Raw genomic sequence first — 25,000 nt, 5'->3', positions numbered from 1 at the left:
ACGTGTGGTAGTCTGCAGCCCTCCCCGGATCGGCAGACGGGGGTGGAGCAGCGAGCGGGACTGCTCGGAAGAGTGGGGTGATTTGCCAAGTACAATTAGGGAGACAAAGGGGGGAAGAAAAAAAAAAGAGACTGGTGGTTGGTTTCGGTCGCTATGCCACTGTATCGTTTATAAGGGTGGGATACCTGCAGTCAGTTGAGACTGAAGAGGTCACTTAGATGGCGATAAAAAGTATCTGTCAATAAACATTGTATCCAGATGAACTGATTCAACCTTCTGTGATGCAGCTCTACTGATCATACGAGATCGCACCGATTTGTGTTCCCTGCAGATGAATTTTATGTTGTAACCACTCCTCCTCCCCCCTTCTTCCTGTTGCGTACAGTGCCCACCGTGGCTTAACTGGATACCGACTACATTGATTTCTAAAGCCACAGCGTGAGCGTGCAGGCTTATACGCATCTGGTTTGGAAGATTATACAGCAACGTGGTGCACCTTGAGTTATTCCATTACTTCTCCAAGTACTTGTCAGCGCAAGTCGTAATGAAGTGCGCCTCATCCACCACGAAAACAAAAAGCCATTTCAGGTTGCAGTATTTACCCCAACGCTGTGGTGAACAGCAGTGGCGTTGTGTATGCAGCAACCTTGAAGATGGACACAGACAAGGTAACGAGGGTGAATACAGTATGGCTGGAGGAGGGAGAGGGGGAGAGAGGGTAAATAAAAAATAAAGGGTAGTGTAGTATAACAATACACTCACAAGCATGTGAAGATCAAGGCCAAGTAAAAAAGGGTCCCGGTGAAATAAGGCTATGGATTTTAAAGGGTGGGGGGGGAAAAAACGACGACAAGGACACAAGGGTGCAAGGTGACGTGTGGAAAACAAGCTACAGCTATGGTACACTTAGCACGGCTAGAAAAAAACACACCTGATTCGAGATTAACACTTAATGTCCTGCAAAAAGCAACAAGAAACAAACAAATACAGAAGTCTATGAGGTTATTAATATCGCACAAAATCTCTTTCTCAGTAACTTTATGAGATCTGGTCATGGTAAACACATCTACTGCTACCGAGCATGGTGCTAAAGCTCAGTATAGGTCACTCTGAAAGAGCCTTACACTTTTGGATTTCCCCCCCATTTTCCCCCTAGTTGTACTCGGCCAATTACCCCACTCTCCAAGCCATCCCGGTTGCTGCTCCACCCCCTCTGCTGAGCCAGGCAGGCATGCAGACTACCACATGCCTCCTCTGATACATGTGGAGTCGCCAGCCACTTCTTTTCACCAGACAGTGGAGTTTCACCAGGGGGGCATAGCGCATGGGAGGATCACGCTATTCCCCCAAGGCACCCCGACTGACCAGAGGAGGCGCTAGTGCAGGGACCAGGACACATACCCACATTCGGCTTCCCACCCACAGACACGGCCAATTGTGTCTGTAGGGACACCCAACCAAGCCGGAGGTAACACGGAGATTCGAACCAGCGATCCCCGTGTTGGTAGGCAACGGAATAGACCGCTACGCTACCCGGACGACAAGCGCCATAGATTTAAACACAATAACAGGTATAATATGAGATGTGTGCTTTTGCAGGACACAGTCAAATCACAAAATAAGGACGACAGCTGGGTGATGAGGCCGGAAATAATTTTTCTTATAGATGCTGTTGCTGCACACATGCAGGTCTAAGGGATGGAAGGATAAACGGATGGTGGAGGTCTGCGGGGCTGCATGCAAGAAAATGAAATCCAGCTGCCAGCTAACTGCTACTACATCTTGGCTACAGCTGGTTTGTCTTCCCTACCGGCCAACCTGGTTGGTTGCCAACCATCATCATTTGCGAAGACCAGTTTCATTCCACCAACCTAGATGGTTTGTGAAACATTACAAATAGTCCAGGTGAAATATTAGCCCCTGTGGCCGGTGGGCAAGACAGTTTTTCATGAGGATGACAGACGAACGGGATGGAGGAGAAGAACACGGTAAGGGAGGGGCGGGTGGAGGAGAAGTTAAAAAGTGCTACTGTACCACGCCGTGTCACTGAAGTAATACACTAGCTTTTCCACTCCTTGCCAAGGGCGTGGTTAGAAGAGACAGAAGGAATGAAGGGAGAGAAGGAGATTTAACAGAGGGAGGAAAGAGGACAGGAATGATGGTTAGAGGTCATATATTTAGAGATCAATACAACACACACACACACACATCAGTCAAATGCAAACAACTTAAATTGCACATGCATGTGTGCACACTCCATTTTTGCCTCTTTCTCTCTCTGTTGCTCTCTTGTGCAAACATTGTCATATAAAAACAAAAAACCCAAAACACTGATTCTGCAATGGTTCACAACACGGAATAGCCTATGGCCTCAAACAATATTGTGGGTAGGGGGTCAAAGATGCTCTTTCCTCCAAGCGAGATCTTCAACTTCAGCTGTAAACAACTGAAGAGGCAGAGAGAGAGAGAGCGAGAGAGTGTGTTTGGGTTTGTGTGTCTTGTCTTGTGGCTGTCTCTGTGTTTTAAGTGCAAGATTTGAATGTGTACATGCACAGAGAGCAAGCTCAAAGAGCAACTTGGAGACAAATAAGTCTCTCTCTTTCTCCATCCCTCTTCTTCTTCGTCTCCTCCTACCCGTAAGTGATCCTATTATCTAAAAACCAAACAGAGGCGGGCGGGTCAGGGGGGAGCATTTAAAAATGGATGCTTTACAATTTAGGAAAGGATGAGTCATAACTGGATAAAGAAAGAATTAGCAGAAGGATGAGTCACAACTGAGTGAAGTAAAGGACAGGAAATGGTTAGTCATGACTGGATGAGTTGCATATCAGAAAGGGATGGATGAGCTGATGGAGTGAATCGAGACAAAAAAAACAATGGCCAGAAATATGACGTTAGAAAAGCAGTTATGACTGGATTAATTCTGCAATCAGGAAAACTAATTTTGTATCGATATGAATTAGACACGGGTGAATAATTGAGTTGGAACATGGAAAGCTAGAAATGGGTTTATGAAAAATTTAAAATAATTAGGAGGAGTGCACTATAAGTGGAGGAATTAAAATTTAGGGGGGGGACAAGTAAGGACTGGGTGAATTTAAAATGTTAGCAGCCAAAAAGATGTGATTGGACAAATTTTTAAAAAGAGAAACTGATAACCAGAAGGGGTCTGAGATGGCAAAACTGTCGGACGAATTACATTTATCTTTGTGCCCTCCTCAAGTCTCCCCTCAAACTGCTTCTCCAGTAGCTCAGAAAAACACTTAATGTGTCTCCTTGGTGAATGTCATGCGGGCGTTTGGGTCCAACGTGTGGTGGAGTGCCTTCAGAGGGCCTCAGCTACAGCCCTCATAAAAGCCATGAAATGCCCAGGTGCCCTTGGGCAAGCATCCAAATCTTAACCTTGTGTTCACTCTGTAAGTTTAGCAAGCAATGCTACAATTTTCTGCTTCACAAAAAATGCCAGTGAGGACGTATAACATGTTCATTAAAGCCTCTTTTTAAGGCTTCTCTCTCAAGGACAGTGTAGTTGTGTTGATGCGATAGTAACAGCAAAGAGGCCATCTTGTTATGGCAAGGTCATACACTAACCTGTGAAATGTTTCTTATACCATGGTCAGAGAGAATACTGGCCTCTGATTGGCTGGGGGGGGGGCGTTTGTTAAAACCGTATAATACATAATAATACGTAGTTCGGCTGAAGTTACATCACTGTTCTAAATTCATGCGCCGGCCACAAAGTTGCTATGTAACCACAGCAACGTGCTGAATCAGTAGCAAGCGCAGCGGACATTCAAAAAAAACGAGTGTATTTTTATTTTAATTCTCTGGTAAGTGACCGTGGTGTAATGCATGACAAGGTGTGCATTAAGGGATTTTAACACCACTCTTCGCTTTGCACGGCGCTGTTCTTAGCTGCCTTAACCTGCACTGAAATCTTGTAACGCACACATTGTTATGGGTTATCCCTTACATATACAGCCAGGGCATCACAGCTCAGACCCATCTTAGTAATCACTCTTTTTGTTTGCCTATTTTGATAGGATTGTCAGCTGGAAAGTTCTTTTTTTTCCCAATTTAAATGCTTTCAGTCCCTTTTAACTTATCCTTAACCACAATACAATTATTCTATTTTAGCTAATTGTTTTGTTTGTTCCACTGATTTACATCAATTGGTTTATTGGTTGGTCAGCAATTTGTACCTTATACATTTTGTTATGAATATTTGGTAATTACACATTTTTCTTCTTCGAAATAATAAAATATCTGGCGTTGCTAGAAACTTGCTAATCTCAAAAAACCGACCGCTGTAATTATGACTAAGTAAATTTTGCAGGCACAATTTTAATTTCAGCTATAGCAACGGCTGCACCCGTTATAATAAATAAACATCCCAATCGAAATGGCAAATGAATAATGTTATAAATAAATTAGAACGCCACAGAAATCTAGTTTTGGTTTATTCCGTTTGAGAACCGAACCGACACTCACTGAGGTTCAGTCTCACTTAGGGGCTCTGACAGGGTGTGACTGCTGCCGCTAGAAGGGGAATCAACCTTGAACTCTTTTTTGTTAGTGGTTGGTGTCTCTCACCACAAGAACCCCTTTTGGGCTATGGGGATAAAATTCACATTTATAGCATATTCGCTGTACTGGGAAGAAAAGACTGGCAAAGACAGATATAAGGCCAAGAGAGAAGAAGCGAGCTGGCACATAACAAAGGAAATGAATGGGATTCAGTGAGAGGATTAAATGCATCATGACTCTGCAATCCACAAGGGAATGCGGCATTGCTTTGGCAAATTAAAAGATACCAACTTGATTAAAACTTTACCAAAATTCAACTATCTCACGTGGGATTCTGGGTGAGTGCCAACATGGCCACCAGTCTCAGATGTTAAAGGAAAGAGGTTGGGGTTGTGCCATCGGTGTAATGAACTGGGAATGAGTAGGAGGCTTCGAGAGCGGTTGGGTATGGGAGTCAATGAATTAAAAATCAAGAAATGACAAAAACGAGTGAAGATTCATTATCATGGCACAGCCTCTTCCATCTTTTGGAGCCAAGTAACGTTAGAATGGTAGGCCACTTGGTAGAAGCTTTCGTCCAAATCAAGTCACAGTACCACAAAAGGAAATATTAACCTAGGTGGCCTGGTGGGAAATGAACCCCACCCCTGGCAGTGTGGATGCATCCTCTTCCTTCTGAACTCAATAGGACGTAGAACTTCTAACAAGAGACCAACTACCCTCTTCACCGCCAACCGAAAACTCTATCAAAAGGTAGCTTTGTGCTTTTGCTTTGTGAGACATTTCGGCTTCCCTGAAGCATATTATGACTAGTAGACATCAGCAGGGGTTGCTGAATGGTACAAAGTAAATAACCCACAACCCCCACTCCCCTTATAGTTGGCATTTTGGCAAATGTGCTGTGTATCCGCTACCTTTCTATTCTAATTTGTTGGTCTCACTTGATTTTGACCCATTGTTGTTATTTAAATTGATGACCAAAAGAGGCAAAGATTCAAGTAAGAATCACACAAAGCACATTTAAGGTATCCTCCATATCATTTGGTAAATGACTACTTAATGGTGGGAAGACGATGTGAAGATGAGAGGCTAGGGTTGGAATAAAGGGATGGGGTACGATGAAGCTTTCTTCTCAGTGGGCAATAGGAGATGGATTTGGTTCCTGAGGTGGATCTCCCCCATTAGACAAAAGCACAGAGTGACGCTCATCCTCACAAAATGTCCGACAGTACCATGTTCAAACTAATGATGGTTTGTGATTGAGAAAAAGACGGCAATCTTTGAAACCTGGGGACCATTATATTTCCGAGCCCTTAAATGGTTAAAACTTCAGCTTTTTTTTTTTTTGACATGAATAGCATTTTGGATGAGGTACAGCTTCTCTTATCAGTTGACTGTTACTCTTTTGCAGAGTGGTCTTGATTTAATAACATACAGCCTGCTCTGTCATTACCTTCACTTCTACGCCTACGATGATTTTAGCTTGTGCCAAGCCAACTTTTTCCAAATCAAGGATCCCTCATTTCAGAGTGGAACGCTTGATTGTCATTCTGTTTTGAGGGGTGGTTTGACGCTAAAAATGCTGACGGTGAGGATGAAAGCAACGACACTGGGTAGGAGGAGCATTTTGGGTGAGTGGGGTAGGGTGAGTTTTGTTTTTTTTCCTTGGTCACTCACTTTGTCTGCCCTGGTGGGGGATGCAAGGCCGCTGCCTCCCCCCGTATGGTCTGGAGCGCTGGTACTGCCAAGGAGGAGAAAGGAAAGGAACAGGAGGAAAGCCCTGGAGAGAGAGAGAGAGAGAGAGAGAGAGAGAGAGAGAGAGAGAGAGAGAGAGAGAGAGAGAGAGAGAGAGAGAGAGGAGAGAGAGAGAGAGACAGCGAGAGAGACAGCGAGAGAGAGACAGAGGAATGAAAAGAAAGCTGATTCTTAGCATCAGGAACGTAAGAACGCTGAAGATGAGCAAAGAGTGATGAAACCAAGGGATAAAGACTGTAAAAAAGAGAGAAGGAAGAAAGAGATCAACAGAGAAGGGATTTGATCTTCATATTACTGGTATAGAGACATACAAAGCCACATGGGGACATAGTGAGCATCAGAAAGATGACTTAAGACAAGATGAATAGAACAGATGGCTGTTCGTTTCAATAACTTAAAGGAAAACTCCAGTTTTTTCTAACTTACGTCCTATTTTCCCATCATTCTGGGTCAAAGTTCCAAGTTGGAGAAATGGGTAGCAGAATCTTTTAAACTGATTCAGTAATGAGCAATAACGCTAGCTAAATAATCCACTTAAAGAGCTCTTTTTGGCACCAACAGGTTCAAAATGTAATGAGTCTAAAGCGCCGTAGCTATATCAATCAATCATGTAATTACAGAGTTATGAATCAATTTCTTTTCTTTTTTTGGATTTCTTTCCCCCTTTTTCACCCCAACTGTATCCGGCCAATTACCGCACTCTTCCTAGCTGTCCTGGTTGCTGCTCCAACCCCTCTGCTGATCCGGGGAGGGCTGCAGACTACCACATGCCTCCTCCGATACATGTGGAGTCACCAGCCACTTCTTTTCACCTCACAGTGAGGAGTTTCACCAGGAGGGCATAGCATGTGGGAGGATCACGCTATTCCCCCCAGTTCCCCCTCCCCCCTGAACAAGCGACACAACCGACCAGAGGAGGTGCTAGTGCAGTGACCAGGACACATACCCACATCCAGCTTCCCACTAGCAGACACAGCCAATTGTGTCTGAAGGGACGCCCGACCAAGCCAGAGGTAACACAGGGATTCGATCCGGCAATCCCCATATTGGTAGGCAACGGAATAGACCACTACACCACCCGGACGCCCCGGTTACTCATCCATTTCTAATTTAGAGCACAGGTCTCACTGTAATCCTGCAAGGTTTGAGTTGTTACAGGAAAACAACATTAGAAGTGTGAGAAAGTCGGAGAGAAGTGCAAAGAAGAAATGCATAAATGCAAGCAGATCACTGCACTGACCGTCTGTACTGTAATTTATTTTCAAAATAGGTGTTTTCAGACACTTCTCAAAACATTTGAGCCTGTTACTGCCAAAAAAGCTCTCTTACTGAACATTACTTGGCGAGCGCTATTGTGCTGAAGGATGACAGCTTAGTACACAGCAGGCGGTTGAGCTTGTTCAACACAAAATCAGTTTAAAAGATTCTGCTACCCATCACTCCTAACAATAAAAAAATAGGGCTTAAGTTAAAGAAAATACTGGAGTTTGTGTAAAACTATATAAAAGATGAGGACAGCCAGTCATGCCAGTTGAAAAGTCAAATATCTTCTAGTATTCCAACACTTTACCTGATGAAAGTGTAGAGATTCAGAATGTTTAATTTCTCTTCAAATTAATTAACATTTTGGGATAAATTATGACACATATCAACCCATGTTTATCTAATTTGTATGAAAAGACAATTGTTGCAGTGTGTGTGTGTGTGTGTGTGTGTGTGTGTGTGTGTTTGTGTGTGTAAAATGCTTGAGACAGGCCGGACCCAGTCTAGAGATGCATTTGTAAAAGTCAAACACTTAAGACCCCCACATACTGTGCGATATGTTTCATTCTATAGGGCCGTCTCAGTCAAGTTTTTCTTGTCGTGGACAAGCAGCTCATTGTGAACGATGGTTGGCTGTGTTGGGTCATTTAGTGTGACAGAGTCAAGGACATCCAACAGAGTGAGGATCCATGGAGTCGTAGACTCTGACGAAGTTCTAGCAGTGTCAGAAAATTTGATGCAGCAACCCAATTGGTTTCTACTGGCGTGCATTGAAGCCAGTTCTTTCGCTCAATCCAAGATGGCACAATGCGTGAAAAGAGATGTACCTGGACTGGACTACTTCTGTATACTCCTGGATACTCCGGAGATAATCAGATGTATCCGGGACTTTGTTGCCCTCTTACGTGGACTGGAATGCTCCTGGATATGTACCTGTTTTGGGGGCCATCCTAGAGCCATTAGTTGCCATTGTTAATAATCCCCTGGGGGCGTTTGCAAGGGAACATTGGCGGCACGTCTTCCCCCTCCTCTAAAATACCTTCCCATTGTCCCAGTGTGTGTCCTCAGACATGATTTCATATGGTTTATATTATTATCAATTATTATTATTGTTTTGTGCTCATAGATTATAGTCTGAAAACAAAAAAGAATTACACAATTACTTTTATAATAAATAAATAAAATACAGTATAACATTAATTATTTGGCATATGGAAACCACTTTATTCTTACAATGAAATGAGTTCTCTGCATTTAACCCATCCTATCGTATAGGAGCAGTGGGCAGCTGCAGCACCCGGGGACCAACTCCAGTTCTTCCTATTGCCTTGGTCAGGGGCACAACCCCTATATATCAATGTACAACATACAGTGCATCCGGAAAGTATTCACACCCCTTCACTTTCCCCACATTTTGTTATGTTACAGCCTTATTCCTAAATGGATTAAATTCTTTTTTTTGTATCGAGGCACAGATCTGGGGAAGGGTACAAAAAATTCTCTACAGCTTTGAAGGTCCCCACTAGGATTCTTCCTAGAGCTGGCCGCCCAACCAAACTGAGCAATCGGGGGAGAAGGGCCTTGGTCAGGGAGGTGACCAAGAACCCAATGGCCACTCTGACAGAGCTCCAGCATTCCTCTGTGGAGATGGGAGAACCTTCCAGAAGGACAACCATCTCTGCAGCACTCCACCAATCAGGCCTTTATGGCAGAGTGGCCATACAGAAGCCTCTGCTCAGTAAAAGGCACATGACAGCCTGCTTGGAGTTTGCCAGAAAGCACCTAAAGGACTCTCAGACCATGAAAAACAAGATTCTCTGGTCTGATGAAACCAAGATTGAACTCTTTGGCCTGAATGCCAAATGTCACGTCTGGAGGAAACCAGGCACCTCTCATCACCTTGCTAATACCATCCCTACAGTGAAGCATGGTGGTGGCAGCATCTTGATGTGGGGATGTTCTTCAGCGGCAGGAACTGGGAGACTAGTCAGGATCGAGGGAAAGATGAATGGAGCAAAGTACAGAGAGATCCTTGATGAAAACCTGCTCCAGAGCGCTCAGGACCTCAGACTGGGGCGAAGGTTTACCTTTCAACATGACAACGACCCTAAGCACACAGCCAAGACAACGAAGGAGTGGCTTTGGGACAAGTCTGTGAATGTCCTTGAGTGGCCCAGCCAGAGCCCATACTTGAACCCCATTGAACATCTCTGGAAAGACCTGAAAATAGCTGTGCAGCGACGCTCCCCATCTAACCTTACAGAGCTTGAGAGGATCTGCAGAGAAGAAGGGGAGAAATACCCCAAATATAGGTGTGCCAAGCTTGTAGCTTCATACCCAAGAAGACTTGAGGCTGTAATCGCTGCCAAGGGTGCCTCAACCAAGTACTGAGTAAAGGGTGTGAATACTTATGTACATGCAATATTTCAGTTTTTTATTTTCAATAAATTTGCAAACATTTCTACAAAACCTTTTTCGCTTTGTCATTATGGGGTATTGTGTGTAGATTGATGAGGAAAAAAAGGAATTTAATCCATTTTGGAATAAGGCTGTAACATAACAAAATGTGGGGAAAGTGAAGGGGTGTGAATACTTTCCGGATGTCCTGTATATTAGCACAGAATATAACAGAATGTAGTATACATGCTTTTTGGGAACACAAAGGGAACATCAACTGTTGAGCATTCCCAAGAACCAACCATTTGGGGGTTTGCAGACATTTGTGGCTGTTTGCAGGTCTACATAAAGTTCTGCAGGCATCCGAACACCTCTGGTAAACAGCAGGTTTGGCGCAAGTTTACTTTGTCCGGATATTTCCCAATACACCACTTTTCATGCAGTGGCGGTTGGATATTTCATGGGAACATGGGTAGGATTCTGGGGAAAGACTTGCTACCGCAGGAGTAAAAACAGGACCCAGAAGCATAATGAGATTTTATTTCAGCCTTAATGGCAGAGCCCCGCCATGTGAATCGTACTGCCTGTCAAGTTAAGAGTCCCTGATGGCCGTAACGCGAGTTCCTCGAGCAATTAGTTCACACCTTTGATAAATATAGACTCAGATTGTTTTATTAATTTTCTGTTCATTTGAGCTGCAGAAGAAGTTAGTTTAATACTGGATGCTAACATGGCTAATGCTATCGCTATCATAAAACAGACACCAGGAACATGAAGGTTCAAAGCCGTAGAATATAATGGCAGTCTGTAAAGAAATGGCTCTTTTGGCACAATTGTGGTCTCCCCCTGCAGGTTGAAATGTTGGTTTCAAAACCAAGGGAAATTTCGAGCCCCATGTTGTGATGAGTACTGTGGCAGAGGATAAATGATAAAAACTACGGCTACAAAATATTCTGGTGAGTGACCGACAGTAGCATGGTAAAAAAAATGCTGAAATTTTTATTTTTTTGAAGATTTTTTCCCCATTTTTCTTCCTAATTGTACTTGGCCAATTACCCCACTCTTCCAAGCCGTCCCGGTCGCTGCTCCACCCCCTCTGCTGATCCAGGATGGGTTGCAGACTACCACATGCCTCCTCCAATAAATGTGGAGTAGCCTGCCACTTTTCACCTGACAGTGAGGAGTTTCACCAGGGGGTACGTAGCGCGTGGGAGGCTCAGGCTATTCTCCCCAGTTCTCCCTCCCCCTGAACAGACACCCGGACCGACCAGAGGAGGCGCTAGCGCAGCCACCAGGACACATACCCACATTCGGCTTCCCACCCACAGACAAGGCCAATTAAGGCTGTCGGGACGCCGGACCAAGCCGGAGGTAACACGGGAATTCGAACCGGCAATCCCTGTATTGGTAGGCAATGGAATAGACTGCTACACCACCCAGATGCCCTAATATTATGACATTTTTAATAAAAGGACCACAATGCTCAGTATGTTGTATCTCTTTCTGCTTATGTGTGTTTTTCTATCAGAGAATCAATGAAAATGATCTGCAAGTCTAAAACACCTGTGTGCAGGCAGTTTCATAACAAAATGGCTAGAGATATTACTAGACCTCAAGCTAACTTTGAAGAAGAATTGCCAACCCATGTCTCCATTCCATGGGTTTCTCTTGGCAAAAATTGCCATGATTAATTCAACTGCGTGTTTTTCTGCAAGATCGTTATGAACGCCCTTGGGTTGCCATTTTGCGGCAGGCACAATCAGCTTGCCATCAGCCAATATAAATCGTACCCTCGCTGTTCAACAAATCCCACAACGTGACAGCAGTTTCGCTTCAACTTACACAGGCTGATAAGAGAGAGGCACCAAGACTTTACCTTTTTCTCCATCGTATGGTGTGACACGAAATAAGACTGGGTTCACGCCTAACAAGGACTAAAATCAGGAACAATTTATTTGACATTTCATCTTATGTACTAGTACGTACACAAAAGACATGAAATTCCGTTTCCCCCAGCACACAGCAGCGCAACACAAAAAACAAAAACACATATCCAAAAACTTCCAAAAACAACTCCACTAAAAACATACACAAACAGAGAGAACAGCCAACAACACAGTCCACCCAGTACAACACAGTCCAAAAACTTCACCATCCAGAGAACGAACGCTAGCCAGGATGACCGTCAGAGCTGCTGGTCTGCATGCGCTAGCAGTTAGCTTAGCCTGCCCCGCTTCCACGTCCTGTCAGACCGCCCTCGGTGTTTCCTCTTCAGGCGCAACTTGGGCCCATCGGATGTAGCAGACCAGGCTCCCTCAGCCAATCCAACGCTAGCTCTCCAGCCAGACACCTTCGACACACTTCCCCCGCACTCCACACAACAACAAAAACACATATGCAGACAAAAACACTGCACTGTCGACGCTAGGCCAGACCGCCGCCGGACGGCTTGGTGTTTCCTCTCGAGCAGGGCCGTGGACAAGCAGTTAGCTTAGCCTACCCCACTTGCCTCCTCCTCGAGCCCACAGAACGCAGCAGACCAAGCTCTCTCAGCTGATCCAGTGTCAGCTCTCCTAGCCAAGCAAAATCGACGATCAAAATAAAAACTTTAGTCCGCGGTGGTGTAGCGGTCTAAGCATCGGCTTTGTGTCGATGCAGTTGCCCACTGGGGACTGGGGTTCGCACCCCGGTCTCGTCAGATCCGACTATGGCCGGACTCAATGAAGCAGCAATAATACGCCAATTTCACGCCGCGGCCATCTTGGATTTAAAAAGAAAAACAAACGGTGGGAACTTAGCCACGCCCCCTTCTTACTTCATTGAAAACACTGCTGGAAGCAACATGTCGTACTGCTGTGTACCCTCCTGCAACTCCTATCAAAGAAGGGAAAGAGATAAATCTGTATATATATATATACACTAATCTTTCAATAGTGGGTAGCTCTGTTCTGACACATCATCTTGATAACTGGAAAATGTGTGGATTTATATTGCTTCCCACATGTATGACATATCCTCATGTGTCCAGTGAGGTTTGGGCGACTCTACCTGATCATGACTATGACGTGAAGCCCCTTTCTGTGGAAGACCAGCTTGACGCAGTAAAGAAACGCATCGCTTTCCTGGAGGACGAAAATAAAAAGCTGAAAAGTGAGCATTTTGGTCTAGAACGCTTCCAGTGTGCGCCCAATCTGATCAGGTTTTACACTGGTTTTAAGGATTACCACACCCTCAAAGCACTCTTCCTAGCTTTACAGCCTACTGCAGAGTCCATGGTGCGATGGACTCAAATGCAAAGGAACAGCCATAACCTAGAACACATTTCTGTGTCTGGCTTCCATGCAGAGCATTTATCGCTGATTGATCAGTTTTTCCTGTTCTTGTGCCGTGTGAGGCAGGGCTTTTTTGCCCCGGATTTATCTGTACGATTCAATGTGTCGCCGGCCACAGTCAGCAGGAACTGTACGACGTGGGCCAACTATTTGCTCTTTATGTTAGGGACCCTCCCAATATGGCCTAGTAGAGCAGCAGTAGACAAGCTAATGCCACCAGTATTCAGGGAATTCTACCCAAACACAAGAGTGATACTACACTGCACAGAGATCCACATCGAGACAGCTAGTTCGAAGGTTTTGAACACCATGACATACTCCCATTATAAAAGTAACACTACACTGAAATCCCTAATTGGGATCACTCCCTCAGGGTCAGTTAGCCTGGTAAGTAATCTATACACAGGATGTATTTCTGATAAGGAGATAACTAAGAGGTCAGGTGTTCTGGACCTCTTCGAGTCAGGTGATGAGGTCATGGCCGATAAGGGCTTCCTTATCAAAGACCTGCTCGATGAAATAGATGTAAAACTTGTCATCCCTGCATTTTTAGGCCCAAGTGGACAGTTTAGCTGTGATGAGCTCACAGACACACAGAGTATTGCTGGCTTGAGAATACATGTTGAACGGTCAATAAGACGCATAAAGGAGTACCACATTTTTGATGGAGTCATACCCCTTTCACTAAGTGGAACAGTCAACCAACTGTGGACTGTGTGGGCCCTCCTAACACATTTTCAGGGACCACTGTTTTAAACCTTTGTTAAATTCAGCTGACAAGAAAATAGTGCACACAAACCTTAGATAGATTGAAACATATTTAACTTCATTTCAGTACAGTCCCATTTTTTAGCCCACACCTTGAGATGAGCAATAACTACCTTAGTTTAGTAACCAATTGATGATTTGAGCTGGTAGCAAGTTCCAGTTTATTGCTACAACAGAATGACAATTGACCAAACATATTTTAGTTTAAAATGAACCAACAGTTTTGTTAAAGTTAAAGGACAAAGAATGAAAATATTGTAGATGGGACAATCTAATGTATAAATATTGAATGTACAGTATAAAAATGAAATGTATCTTGTTTTTTAATTTTACTGTGATTAAACAGCTTCTTTGAATACAGCCCTGTTTGTGTGTCTCTCCTCACTGGCACAGGAGAGGCAGAAAGTACTCGAAAATGAAAAGGTCCAGCTTAGTTTTCATATTGTGGTAAATGACGGTAGGTGCTCGAGGTTGGTAGTCCAAACCATGTTTGCTGCTGGCCCCGGCTGCATTGATTTCCGATTGAGTAAGAAGGGGGCGTGGCTAAGTTCCCACCACTTGGTTTTTTTTTAAATCCAAGATGGCCGCGGCGTGAAATGGGCGTATTGGCAACGCCGTCTTCGGGAGGGGGGCGGAGTCGGCTTGTGTTCGTCACATGAATGCGTCTCTGTATGCGTGGGGGAAAAGCAGTGGTTCGGCCTGGAGTCGCCTTGTCACGAAAGTGGCGAAGCGTCTCCTTCGAGACTGCCGGCCGGAGAGATGCAGTTGGCGAACGCATGCAGTACGAGGGTGGGTGTTTGAACTAAAATAGGGATCGATTGGCCACTAAATTGGGAGAAATCAGAAATATAGGGAAAAAAAATAAAAACTTCATACGATGACACAAACTTAAGACGCAGACGTGGACAAAGGCACTGGGTGAGGCTGCCGCGGACGCGAGTCCGCACCGCCATCCTCCCAATGCTATGCAGTACTACCGTTAAACAAAAGACAAAACCTTAAGAAAATCTGAACGGTCACTGTGCATCTGTCTGGAATTCCTGAAGTACATCACAGGATACACCTTTGCCTAAACTGACCAATGAAATTAGTGACTGATCTGTATGTTTGGGCGGCATGGCGGTACCAAAGCTGGGCAATATATTAATATAATAAGGCTGGACCTGAATATTCAGGTGTCCAGATATTCGTTCGTTGGGTACGTATTCGGTTTTCAAATTTGGGATTCGGATATTAAGGTTTTGTTTTTGTTTTTTTTTTCTTAACGTAGGATATCAATAAAGGTGAAGTAAAGAAATACATTTCGTCGGCACATTCTTGTGCTATATTGCAGTTTTGTCCCCCCCCCCCCTTTTTTTCCCCCAATTGTATCCGTCCAATTACCCCACTCTTCCGAGCCGTCCCAGTCACTGCTCCACCCCCTCTGCCGATCCGGGGAGGGCTGCAGACTACCACATGCCTCCTATACATGTGGAGTCGCCAGCCACTTCTTTTCACCTGACGGTGAGGAGTTTCACCAGGGGGACGTAGCATGTGGGAGGATTCCCCCCAGGTCCCCCTCCCCCCCAAACAGGCGCACCAACTGACCAGAGGAGGTGCTAGTGCAGCGACCAGGACACATACCCACATCTGGCTTCCCACCCCCGGACACGGCCAATTGTGTCTGTATATTGCACTGTTAAAATGTGAAAATATGGACTGTCTCAGCTTAGGCATGTGACATCCCTCTCACGCACAGCAGTGACATCACACTTCAGTTCACGTTGGCCGTTAAAGGGAAGACAAAATACCATGAGAGAGCAGCTGTGCTGCTGCTATTATATAAATGCATTACCTTGTTCTATTTATTACAGTTCATTCATTTATATTTCGTTCTTTACTGTGTCGTAATTGGTAAAAATAATAATTGTATTTCTGAGTGATTTGTGATTTCTTTGTCGGAAAAATTTCAGAGTATTACACTGTTAACTGTTTGGCTCTTATTAGGTTCAGGTTGTAAAATGTTATAGACTTAGGCTAATAGCTGATGGAATGTGGAACTGGAGTTGGCTCTGCCCACTTCCTTGTGTATAGGAAGGGTTAAATGCAGAGGACAAAACTTGTGAGCACTGAGAAATGAGAATAAAAAAATATATAAATAAATATTCCAAATATAAATCTCAAATCTTAAATTTGTTGGAGCTAGTATGCTGTTTCTGCACTTGTTTCACAGCGCTTTCTTGGGTGTTGTCTCAGAATCAGAGCCTATTATTATGAGTATTTATGTAGGTCTATAATTTATCCATGATAAGAAAAAAATGTCACAAGCTTTTATTATGTCACAAGAAGTGCACAAATAGGACCTCACTCAACCAAATCCCTCGGGATTACAAACATGCATCAAATACACCAAACCTTTTGGAAATGTTTTTTATTAACAAATAACAATACTGTAGAACAACAGAATCCTTAACAATTAATGCCTTTAATTAAATCAAAAGACACATGTTGCACCGCTATGCCATCCATCTCAGCCGAGAATGGAGAAATGTCTGGCTGACTCCTTCCCGAGTCATGTGCACACAGGGGAAACTCACGTCACACCATTTACATACACAGGAGAAGAGAAAGAAGACATCATTCAGAGAGAGAGAGAAAAGACATGTGAGAGAAGAGAACAGTTTGCAATATTCATCGGCAGAACGGTGCTTGTTAAATTCATCGCGATAGAAGCCAACCAGCCATGCAGTACAGGTCGTAAAGTACTCCATTTAAAGGCAACTAATTGTAGGCTAAGGCAAAAAGATGAGTTTTAGGTTTGGATTTAAAGGATTTAACAGACTGATTGTCTGATGGGAGGAGGCAGGTTATTCCACAAGAACGGGGCCTGATAGGAAAGCGCCCTGCCACCAGCTGCGAGCAGAGAGCTCAAGATGAAACGTATGGTTTATGGGGATCAGACATGTAAGATGGGGCAAGCCCATTTAGGATTTTCCAAGTCATCAGAAGCACCTGATCTAATCTATGTCTAATCTAACATGGATAGGAAGCCCATGAAGGGAGGCAAGAATTGGTGTAATATGGTCAAATTTTCTAGCTTATTTAGGATTCTAGCTGCAGCATTTTGAACCATCTGAAGACTTTTAGTACTAGCATGTGGCAGACCCGAAAACGGAACATTACAGTAATCAAGTCTGGATGAAACAAATGCATGTATTAGAGTCCCTGTGTCAGCCGAATTTTAGCTGTTAGCTAAGTGAAAAAAAGCCAGTCTTGGTGATTGCGTTAATGTGCTTATCAAAGGAAAGGCTGGGCTTAAATGTAACACCAAAATTTTTGGCTGCCACACTTCGTAAAATCAGAGTTGTCGATTGTTATTGTTACTTGATCAAATTGGTGCCTGTCTCTAGCAGGGCCAAAAGCCAGCATCTCAGTTTTATCAAAATTTAACAGCAGGAAATTTAGTGACATCCAATTTTTCCCAGCAGCCAAGCAGGCCTCTAAATTAGTCATTTGAATATGATCATCAGCCCTTATAGGAACATACAGCTGACTATCATCTGCATAGCAATGGAAATTTATTCCATGACTGCGTATAATTTGGCCAAGAGGTGAAATATAAAGAGAAAAAAGTAGAGGGCCTAGAACTGAGCCCTGAGGTATGCCATATTTAATGTCAGAGAATTTCGGTGTGTAATATTATTATAGCAGACATACTGTGTTCTTCCATATAAGTAGGATATAAGCCAAGAGAGAGCTAAGCCAGAGACAACAAAATTACAATTTATTCTGTCTAATACTACACAGTGATCAATGGTGTCAAAGGTCGCACTGAGGTCCAGTAGTAGAAGCACAGAATGGAATCAGAGTCCATAGCTAGCAGAAGATTGTTCACCACTCTAGTCAGAGCAGTTTCAGTGGAGTGACAGGCCCTGAAAGCTGACTGAAAAGGTTCATATAGATGGTTTTCTTCTATATGGGTCAAAAGTTGTTGATACACAACTCTCTCGGGTACTTTAGAAAAGAATGGAAGATTAGAGACTGGCTGACAGTTATTAAGAGACCCTGGATTGAGGTGCAGTTTCTTAAGTAGAGGTTTAACCACAGATGTCTTAAAACTGCTGGGAACAGTGCCAGTAGTAAGTGCTAAATTAACAATGTCTAGCATTGTAGGTCCCAGGAGGGTCAAATAGGCAAGTAATTGGTTTAAAGCTGACATGAGCTTAGTCAAAGTATCAAGAGAGATAGTCTCAAAAGCTGACTGGGTCAGAGCAGCTCGTAAAAAAACTGGTCATAGAGGGGTGTTCCCTGTATGCAGTGGTCACCACCTACCAAAAGAAAAGACAACTGGTGAAGTCGGGGCCATAGGCGCCCAAGGGTCATTGATGCATGTAGGGAGTGAAGACTTCTGTGGTCTGATATCCCTGATGAGCTACTATAGCTCAAATTGCTGAAGACATTAGTGCTGGCTATGATAGACAGGTGTCAAAACACACAGTGCATCACACCCTGCTGCGTACTAGGATGCGTAGCCGCAGACCGGTCAGATATCCATGCTGACCCCTGTCCACCGCCCTACAATGGGCACAGGAGCATCAGAACTGGGTCATGGAGCAATGGAAGGTGGTGGCCTGGTCTGACGAATCATGTTTTTTTTCTTTGACATCATGTACACAGCCGGGTATGTGTGTGTGTGTCGTTTACCTGGGGAAAAGATGGCATCAGGATGCACTATGGGAAGAAGACAAGCCAGCAGAGGCAGTGTGATGCTCTGGCCAATGTTCTACTGGAAAACCCTGGGTCCTGGCATTTATGTGGATGTTACTTTGACATGTACCACCTACCTAAACATCGTTGTATATCAAGTACAGCCCTACATGGCAATAGTATTCCCTGATGGCAGTGGCCTTAGGTGCTTTTCGTGGTTTGGCTTTCCATATAGCGGGATAAAATATTTTAGTCATATCGCCTACCCCTACCAATTAGTCCATTTGACTTTGGTTCACTTACCAAAAGGAAAATGTGAAACCCCCAGTGGACCTAATGCAAAATTTAATAAAATATCCTTTTAACCAGCTAGTTTGGACCAAAGAATCAGACAACAGCTGTGAACACAGCTGTGCAAGATGGCCAAAATTGTAGTGTGTGAGAGCCTTTAAATACATGCACAAACAATTAGCACCTGCTGAAATTCACTTAGCCGGCCGTGGTGCCGTGTTAAAGCTCCGAGCAGTGCTGAGGCACCAAGGTAATGACGAACAAGCACTCCCTTTTCTTATCCCTTCTTACCTCCTGCCTTCCTCACACCCTGCCATCTCTCACTGGCTCACCAGCTCCCCGGCGTAGACCAAGGCACTCATGCATGCAAACACACATACATATACACACACACACACACATTGCAACAACTACATGCTTACATTTAAGGTCATACAAGTGAAATAAATAACCTACATAAAAATCAACAACATGCATACCAACAAACACAGCGTCTAACCATTACTTTGTGGAATCCAGAGAGGGAATCTGAGCTTTAAACGTAAACCATTGTTTTGACTGCTACAAAAACACACCAAAAACACACAGTGAGTACTGACTGCCAGATGTTGCGTTTTCAAACCCATCATGATATCCCTCTTTCATCAACCCAAGTCTTCTTCCCATGTGTGAGTGTATGTATGATGGAAAAAAGTAACTGATTGGTAGATCTTTCTCTCTCTCTCTCTCTCTCTCTCTCTCTCTCTCTCTCTCTCTCTCTCTCTCTCTCTCTCTCTCTCTCTCTCTCTCATGCCACATTACATCTCTCTAAAACACCTTCTAAAAAAGGGTGTGAGCAGGTGTGTTTCAGTTGTATGCATGTGTACTGCCAAATGCACCTGTGTGCTAACACATATTTCTCTTCTGCGTGTGCCCATTCATTCATGCTTGTTGTTGCAGTGTGTGTGTGTGTGTGTGTGTGTGTGTGTGTGTGTGTGTGTGTGTGTGTGTGTGTGTGTGTGTGTGTGTGAGTTCAAAATTTTGGTGTGTGTGTGTCCAACTCACAGTATGTTGTGTCCAAGGTGTTTGTGAGGCCTTGTGGTTCACAGCCAGGTCCTCCATCTCTCTCACACTCGTCTGTGTGTGTCTGTCCACCCTTCTCTCCATCTCTGTCTCCTGGCAACAACACTGGGTGGGCATCAAAGGAACACTCTAGTTGAGAGAGCGAGCGAGAGGGGGAAGAAAGACACAGTGAGAGTGAGAGAGAGTGTGCAAGAGGAGAGTGCGTGAGAGAGAGAGAGTGAAATTGAGTGAGAGAGGGTGAGAGAGAGACAGGGTGAGAGAGACAGGGTGAGAGAGTGAGAGAGAGACAGAGTGCGTGAGAGAGAGACAGAGTGCGTGAGAGAGAGAGTGAGAGTGAGTGAGTGAGTGAGTGAGTGAGTGAGTGAGTGAGTGAGTGAGTGAGAGATTGATGCAGTGTAAACAGAAACTCACACAGAGCTATACACAGACAGACACAGGAGTAAATCATCTGAAATTAACGATGTGCTGAGGCCGGTGGCTGTGTCATTCTACATTAGTTTACCAGTCAACTAGGATGACTAGAAAGCAGAGGGGTATCTCAACACACAGCTCAACACACAAGACCTGCAACGGCATGATTTGGCCAAACGTGAGTTGATTTATTGTCGTTTGAGCTCGGTCCAAGGTTCTGCCAGAACTGATACCACCCTGTTATCCTTGTAAGTGTACAAGTGGTTTTATCTTACAGAAAAGAGCTGGGTCATTTTAGCACAGTGGTTCAGGAGACCAACAGAGTGTGAAGTGTCTTGGAGAAAAATAAATAAATAATGGCTATAATACACAGCAACCAGTAGAAAGATGAAGATAGTGATTTCTTTAGGGTGTGTGGATGAAGGTGGTGGAGCGTTGTGCCCGCTATGTCAAATGAATCGAAACACAGACTCTTATTACAGTTTGATAGGCGGGAAAGGGAGTGCTAAAGAGAGCGAGAGGCGAAGAAAAGGAACAGAAAGAGAGAAAGAGAATAGGACAGAGATGGTGAGACACAGCAGAGTAACAAAAAAGAAAATAACGGAGGAGGTCAGAGAGGGGCGGGGGGCTGAGAAGAGGAGTCTGGATAGGAGAGGTGTGTGTGTGTGTGGGAGAGGATGCATCATTTATTGATAATGATGAAATAATGAGTGGAATAAACAACAGTACCCATCCATGTCGGAGGACAAAGTTGCACCCACCAGTTGCTGAGTGAGCTGGCTGATGGTCCGATCCCTGTTCCTCACCTCCTCTCTAAGATGCTGCACCTCCTTCAAGAGTTCTTCCACCTTCACACACACACACACACACACACACACACACACACACACACACACACAGTTTCATCATTATTTTCAACAACATCCACATCAAAGTTCCTCAGTATTTAGGTTTATCACTCCAATCCCTCCATCGCTCCATCTCCCAGCTAAACATAAATAAACCCGCTGGTTTCACCGCTCTAACACCATCTGACAAAACAGGTCCAGGCAAAAGAGACGGAGCAGAAAACAAAAGAGCAATACTACCTGGGTTTTTTTAAGACGTATGTATTTTTTAAACAATCTGAGAAAACAGAGATAGAGAGAGAGACAAAGACGGACAGCTGGACTAGAAAGTGAATAAAGAAGAAAGTGATACCCCCGTGGAAAGAAACACTGGAAGGTGGAGACAGACGGAGACAGACGGAGACAAAAAGGTAGGTGGGAATGTGGGCAGACCATCAAAGTCCACATGTTTTATTTATCAACTACTCAGTACAACACAGGGTCATTCTGAACAATGAAATTCTGAAGACATGGCAAGAAATAACTACGTAGTAAGCAGAGAAAAGTATCAAAATATGAAAAAAGTTACAAATAATGGGAAAAAAAATTAAAAATCAAGAATGGCAAAAAAAATATACATAACAGTAAACACCAGCCGCAGTTCTAGAAAAATGGGGAATATTGGCAATAAGAGTTAAATATTATAAATATAAAGTGTAGCAGTGCCAATGAATATGTACATTAAATTGTGGGGATGTACATAGGGAGTGACCAGAGAACACATTGAGGTGATCATGTGATCAATGTGATCACTGAGATTGATGTTGCTGGTTGAGAAGCCTGATGGTCTGGGGGAAAACCTGGTTAAGAGTCTAGTAGTCCGAGCCGGACTCTCCAATAACCTCTACTAGTCACAGAAAGGCCCACAGTTGGTGGGTTTCCATTGCAATCTCGTGCAAATAGAAGCGGATTTTTAGGGGCATCCAGGTAGCATACCGGTCTATTCTGTTGCCTACCAAAATGGGGATCACCGGTTCGAATCCCCATGTTGCCTCCAGCTTGGTCGGGCATCCCTACAGACAGAATTGGCTGTGTTTGTGGGTAGGAAGCCGGATGTGGGTTATATGTCCTGGCCGCTGCACTAGCTCCTCCTCTGGTTGGTCAGGGCGCCTGTTCGGGGGGGAGGGAGAATAGCATGATCCTCCCACGTGCTACGTCCTCCTGGCGAAACTCCTCACTGTCAGGTGAAAAGAAGCAGCTGGCAACTCCACATGTATCGGAAGAGGCATGTGGTAGTCTGCAGCCCTCCCCGGATTGGTAGAGGGGGTGCAGCAGCAACCGGGACGGCTCGGAAGAGTGGGGTAATTGGCCGGATACAATTGGGGAGAAAAGGGGGGGGGGTCCAATTTTTTTTTTTTTAACAACTCAACAAAACACAATTGTGGTCTGTGTTTCCATTGAGTGATGTTCTGTGATTAAAGCTGGGTTTTGTCCTCTCGCCATATGGCAACGGCTCTCCAAGACCGGATAATTATCAGTGTTGGTGCAGTGATTTCGAATGCACTGCAATAGCCGCGGTAGTGTTTAATCGAAGACAATCGTAATATCGACAAACATTTTTGTATAAAATTAAATTTAAATTAACACATTAAAGTTGATTTAGGGACTCACTTTTTTTCCATTTGGAAATTATGAGTGTTATTTTTGCAGGGTTGACTGAACCACTCAGCCTTTTTCTACCCCTCCTTGCAGAGTCGCTCTAGCTTGCTAATTTCGAGCATGAGAGACTCTTAACAAGATTTGTTCCAGCTGTGTTTTCAACAGGTCCACCATACATGGAGATCCTCCATACACAGTAGGTAATTTGTGCTGGTGTGTATGTGAGTGAATACTCACTGCACAATTGACTTCACATTCCTACACTTCTCGACATCCTTCCATGTTTATTAGCTTCCTCTGAATCCCAACACAAACATGCAGCCAAGCGTCAGATAAGACTCCCAATAAAATCCCCATTCTCTGCAACATTATTTAGTACAACGGGTAGTACTCATGGATCTGCTGACTGACAGACAGACAGACACACACACACACACACACACACACACACCTGTTTGTGGAGTGTGCGTTCGTGTGAGCTGCAGGAGGCGTCAGGGCCGTTGGGACTCAGTGTTTCTGTGGTCAGAGTATCATCAAGCTCCTCATCGCCATCCTCCTCCTCCTCCTGAAAGCATGTGCGAGGACGCGCGCGCGCACACACACACGCGCGCACACACACACACACGCGCACGCACGCACGCGTATACACACACACACACACACACACACACACACACACAAATGAGTTTGGTTGCCATCTCAATATATGTGTACATTCTCAATCTGGGCAGAGTGAAATTACGGCTTTTATTTTGGATTGGAAATTCTTCTGTTCTTCGTTGTGCTGTGCAGTTTCATCTGCTTCCATTCACTTCACTCGCCCCCAAAACAAATCCCTATTCCCCTTCTACTCTCCTCCGCTCCAGCCGCGCTCACGGGACAACTCGCTATCAGCAGTTTCACGGCATGAGTCGTCTCTGTAGACCGAGGATTTGAACTTCACACTCAGTAAGTGGCAGGGGGATGGGGGGATGGGGGCTCCCTTAGTCCGATTCAGATCCACAACAGAGAGCAAACAGCCATTACAGGCAATCTAGTATTTGAATAATGGCACGGGAGAATAGCAGAGACTGAAAGGGCTGGCAGCGCCTTGGAGAGGCAGCGATGGGAAAGTACAGACTTGTTCAAATAGAGAAGGAGCAGAGGAGAGGGGCAGAGGAAGACAAACAGGGAGCGGAGATGGAGAGATGTGAGAAAAGAACAAGGGAGGATGGTGAGAGGAGACAAGATGACTTAAAGCTGCGTACATCCTCACGGTTCAAACAAAATACTACAAACTTTTAAAAAAAAAAGGTAGAAAATCAGATGGATGGACAGCTGGCCATTTAGCAGCGCAGGGAGAGCGGGTCGTAGCAGGGACGTATTTCTACGTGACACGAGGACACATTTTGAAGTGACACACTCATATTTAGTGAGACGGGGAGAGGAGCAGGGTGGCCGGAGTCATATCCGAAGATAATTTTTAAAGAAAAAGACACGACTTGATTTGATAACCGTGGCCACGACATGAACTTTGTTGAGTTGAGAAACTCTGAGTTGCAGGAAGTCTGCCTCCCGCCATTCCACTTCTGGTTTACTCTCACTACCCCAACTCCTCTACCCCTTCTCTCTGACCTGTAGGAGGAGTCTCTTCAGGTTTTCCAGCTGTGCCATGACCACGGAGCAGTCCTCCGCCAACTCCTCCACGTCCACACCCAGATCGAAAGCCAGGCCGGTGCCAGGAGACAGGCAGGGAGACCTGCGAAGAACCAAGTCAGAAAGGGAATACAGTATCCGGTTGTACACTGCAGGAAAACAGCAGATATGTGGAACCAAAGGACATATCCTTCAAATCAACATTCCTAAATGACATTTAAGTTGGTGCGCTGCTCAAGGCCCTTTTTTTTTTCCCTTTGGCTTTTTCCGTCTCTTTTTCTCCCCAATTGTACTTGGCCAACTACCCTATTTTCCAAGCCATGTCGGTCGCTGCTCCACGCCCTCTGCCGATCTGGGGAGGGCTGCAGACTACCACGCTTCCTCCGA

At 44.6% G+C, this 25,000-nt stretch overlaps 1 protein-coding gene across 1 annotated transcript in view; it reads right to left on the bottom strand.

Annotated features, from left to right (window-relative positions):
• LOC130127192 (serine-rich coiled-coil domain-containing protein 2-like) overlaps positions 1-25,000 on the bottom strand; it is a 114,383-nt gene that overhangs the window by 15,297 nt on the left and 74,086 nt on the right. The window contains exons 11-15 of the mRNA XM_056296762.1: positions 24,593-24,716; positions 23,430-23,537; positions 21,254-21,340; positions 20,629-20,645; positions 20,064-20,208 (exon numbers count right to left, since the gene is read on the bottom strand). Of these exons, the coding sequence (XP_056152737.1) occupies positions 20,064-20,208; positions 20,629-20,645; positions 21,254-21,340; positions 23,430-23,537; positions 24,593-24,716 (481 nt within the window). The remainder of the gene's footprint in view (positions 1-20,063; positions 20,209-20,628; positions 20,646-21,253; positions 21,341-23,429; positions 23,538-24,592; positions 24,717-25,000) is intronic.

Source organism: Lampris incognitus, chromosome 17 (assembly GCF_029633865.1).
Source record: "Lampris incognitus isolate fLamInc1 chromosome 17, fLamInc1.hap2, whole genome shotgun sequence".
NCBI classification, from domain to species: Eukaryota; Metazoa; Chordata; class Actinopteri; order Lampriformes; family Lampridae; genus Lampris; species Lampris incognitus.
This window is presented reverse-complemented; position numbering and strand designations above follow the sequence as displayed.